General features: G+C 34.5%; 1 protein-coding gene across 1 annotated transcript; it reads right to left on the bottom strand.

The window, feature by feature from the left end:
• Positions 1-960: 960 nt before the first annotated feature.
• Positions 961-2,744, bottom strand: LOC107019478. The gene is made up of 2 exons (XM_015219968.1): positions 2,483-2,744; positions 961-1,271 (listed from the first exon to the last, which is right to left on the bottom strand). The coding sequence occupies exons 1-2, from the start codon at positions 2,742-2,744 to the stop codon at positions 961-963; spliced, it is 573 nt and encodes a 190-aa protein (XP_015075454.1).
• Between the last annotated feature and the right edge of the window lie 345 nt (positions 2,745-3,089).

Genomic DNA, 3,089 nt, shown 5'->3' with positions numbered 1-3,089 from the left:
CAAAAATCTAACTTAGAACAACCTTTAAATCGACGCAAATTAATTAAGAACTACCCAATCCCATCAAATCTTAAGAAGTAATGCTAACATTAAGAACATAAGTACAGAACATCATACTTTCAACTTTCTAGAAATGAATTTAGCTGAAACAAACATGATTGGCACGTGGGTGAAAAAATCCAACGCTTTAAAAGATTCACATACCTCATAGCACTAAATCCTTTGCAAAATCCACAACGAAACTTGCAAGAACTTGATGAATCTTGAACTTTTCTTCTCCTTTCTCCTCTTTTCACATCTCTCAAAGCCCTAGCGTATTTGTTTATTTTGTATACTTACCTTACTCAGTTTGGACCCCGTATAACTTACTTACAAGGAAGTAATTTAATTAGGTAGGTAAAATACCAAACTACTCTTCAAAAATCTGGATTAGACCTTTCTTATTCAAACAACCCTTAAATGGGCATATCTTATTGATGCTAACTCGTACTCACGTAAAGTTGGAAGAGTTAGAAAGATAATTTCGAGATTTTTCCTACGGTATCTTGAAGCACACCGAACTCATCCTGAGCTAGGAGTTATGGTCATTTGAAGTTGACACAAAACTCAAACATAACATAAATTAACAAATTTCTAGAATTTTCATTCTTTCCTAAACTGACTATTTCCAATTCTAATTTCTTTCTAGTTATTTAAAATAGAAAGATGTTACAGTATCCCCCACTTGGGACATTTATTCCACGGATAAGATTACTCTAACTGCACAAAGGGTGTAACATATAACGTTTAACTTAACCCCCCCCCCCCAAAAAAAAAAACAAATCTAACACATCAAGTATATGAATTTAAGAGTACTAAGAATAGTTAGTACCTTGGTCTAAAAATTAGATGGGGTCAAAAGATATATGGATATCTCTTTTTCATATCTTCCTCAACTTCCCAAGTAGCTTCCTCAAGAAACTACTTCCTCTGAAGAACACTGACTGATCCTTCTTCCTTTGTTCTCAACTTTCGAACTTGGCGATCTAGAATCTTAATCGGAATCTCCTCATATGATAATCTATCCTTGAGATAGGTATATTGAGTTGTTACGATAAGTTTAGTATCTTCCATGTACTTTTTAAAGATGGAGATGTGAAATACTGGATGGACTGCAACTAACTCTTGTGGTAGATCTAGCTCATAAGTTGCACTGCCAATCCTCTTGGATATTGTGTAGGGATCAATATACCAGGGAATAAGTTTCCCCTTCTCATCAAACTTCATAACACCTTTCATGGGTGAAACATTCAAGTAGATTAATCTACTTCAAACTCTAACTCCCTTCTTGTTACATTTATTTATGATTTCAAACGACTCTGTGCTATTTTCAACCTTTTTGAGTCACTTTTGATTTCTTCATACCTTGATGAACTAAGTCTAGTACTATCAACACAACTTGACCAACTTCAAACCATCCAATAGGAGATCTGCATCTTCTCCCACATAGAGCTTCATAAGTTGCCATCTAGATGCTAGAGTGGTAACTATTATTGTAAGCAAACTCAATTAAAAGTAGGTGATCATCCCAATTACACATGAAATCAATCACGCAATCTCTCAACATATTTTCTAATGTCTGAATAATGAACTCTTCTTGCCAACTGTCTTAGGATGAAAAGTAGGACTTAAGTTCACCTTTGAACCCAAGATTTTTTTGAATGACTTCCTAAACGGTGAAGTAAATTATGCTACCTCGATTTGAATAATCGAAATAGACACCCCATGAATTCTAACTACCTCTTGAATATAACAATTAGCATAATCTCAACTGAATGGGTAGCCTTTACTGGCAAAAAGTTTGCTGGGTTTTCGTTCTAATAACAATCACCCAAATAGAATAATGCTACCTACGAGACCTTGGTAAACTTGTGATGAATTTCATATTAGTTATCTCCCGCTTCTATTCAAGAATTTTTATTTTCAGCCAAACCAACGTCCCTTCGGTGCTCTACATTAACTTATAGGCAATTATAACATTTGGCAACAAACTCTACGATACCCTTCTTCGTACTACTCCACCAATAAACCTATGTCAAGTCAGCATAGATTTTTGTGGAACACGGATGAATGGAATGTCTAGAGCTATGAGATTCCTTCATAATCCTTTCTTGGCGGTCATACTTCTTTGGTACACACAACATACCTTGATACATCAATACACCATCTCCCCCTGTTCAAAAGACGATACTTTCTGCATATGAACATTTACCTTAAATTCAAGCAAAATAGGATCTTGGTCATGCTTTTCTTTTACATCTAACACTAATTATGATTCAACCCCATTCATAACCACCATTCCTCTTTTTTGAAATCCATTAGTTGAATTCCAAACACTGGAAGTCTATGCACATCTTTTGCTAACTCTTTTCTTTTTCTTTAAGATGGGCGGTGCAACCTATTAACAACTTGCTCAAGGCATCAACAAAAATATTAGTCTTACCTTGACGATAACGAATACTCATGTAATAATCTTTGAATAATTCTACCAACCTCCTTTGTCTAAGATTAAGATCTCTTTTAGTAAGCACATACTGAAGATTCTTGTCATCGGTGAACTCATCAAAATGAACATCATAAAGATAATGGTGCCATATTTTTAAAGCAAATTCTATGGCAGCCAACTCTAGATCATGGATCGGATCGTTCTTCTCATTAACTTTCAACTGTCTAGAAGCAAAAGCTATAACCTTGTCATTTTTCATTAACATACAACCTAAACAAACTCTAGACGCCTCACAATAAATAACAAACCGCTACATACCTTTTTGTAAGGTCAATAATAGGGTTGTAGTCAACCTCTTGTTCAATTCATGAAAGCATTTTTTATAAGCTTCAGACCATTGAAACTTCATTATTTTGTAAGTTTACTTGGTCAAAGTGGATGAAATAGATTGAAAACCCTCTAAAAAGTTAAATTAAATACAACCAAACACAAGAAACTCATAAACATCAGTTAAACATGTTGGTCTAGGCCAATTTTCCACTGCTTTTTCTGGGGATCAACTTAAATTCCCTTCAAGACAAAATATAGCCTATGACTGTAAAAG

This window comes from Solanum pennellii, chromosome 5, assembly GCF_001406875.1.
Source record: "Solanum pennellii chromosome 5, SPENNV200".
In the NCBI taxonomy this organism is placed as follows: domain Eukaryota; kingdom Viridiplantae; phylum Streptophyta; class Magnoliopsida; order Solanales; family Solanaceae; genus Solanum; species Solanum pennellii.
This window is presented reverse-complemented; position numbering and strand designations above follow the sequence as displayed.

What these genes read in the sequence shown, in the direction of transcription:
- LOC107019478 (XM_015219968.1), bottom strand. Translation starts at nt 2,744, where the DNA reads ATGAAAAATGACAAGGTTATAGCTTTTGCTTCTAGACAGTTGAAAGTT. An exon ending in GAGTATTCGTTATCGTCAAG is followed by an intron (nt 1,272 to 2,482) that starts GTAAGACTAATA and finishes CACCCATGAAAG; the next exon opens with GTGTTATGAAGTTTGATGAG.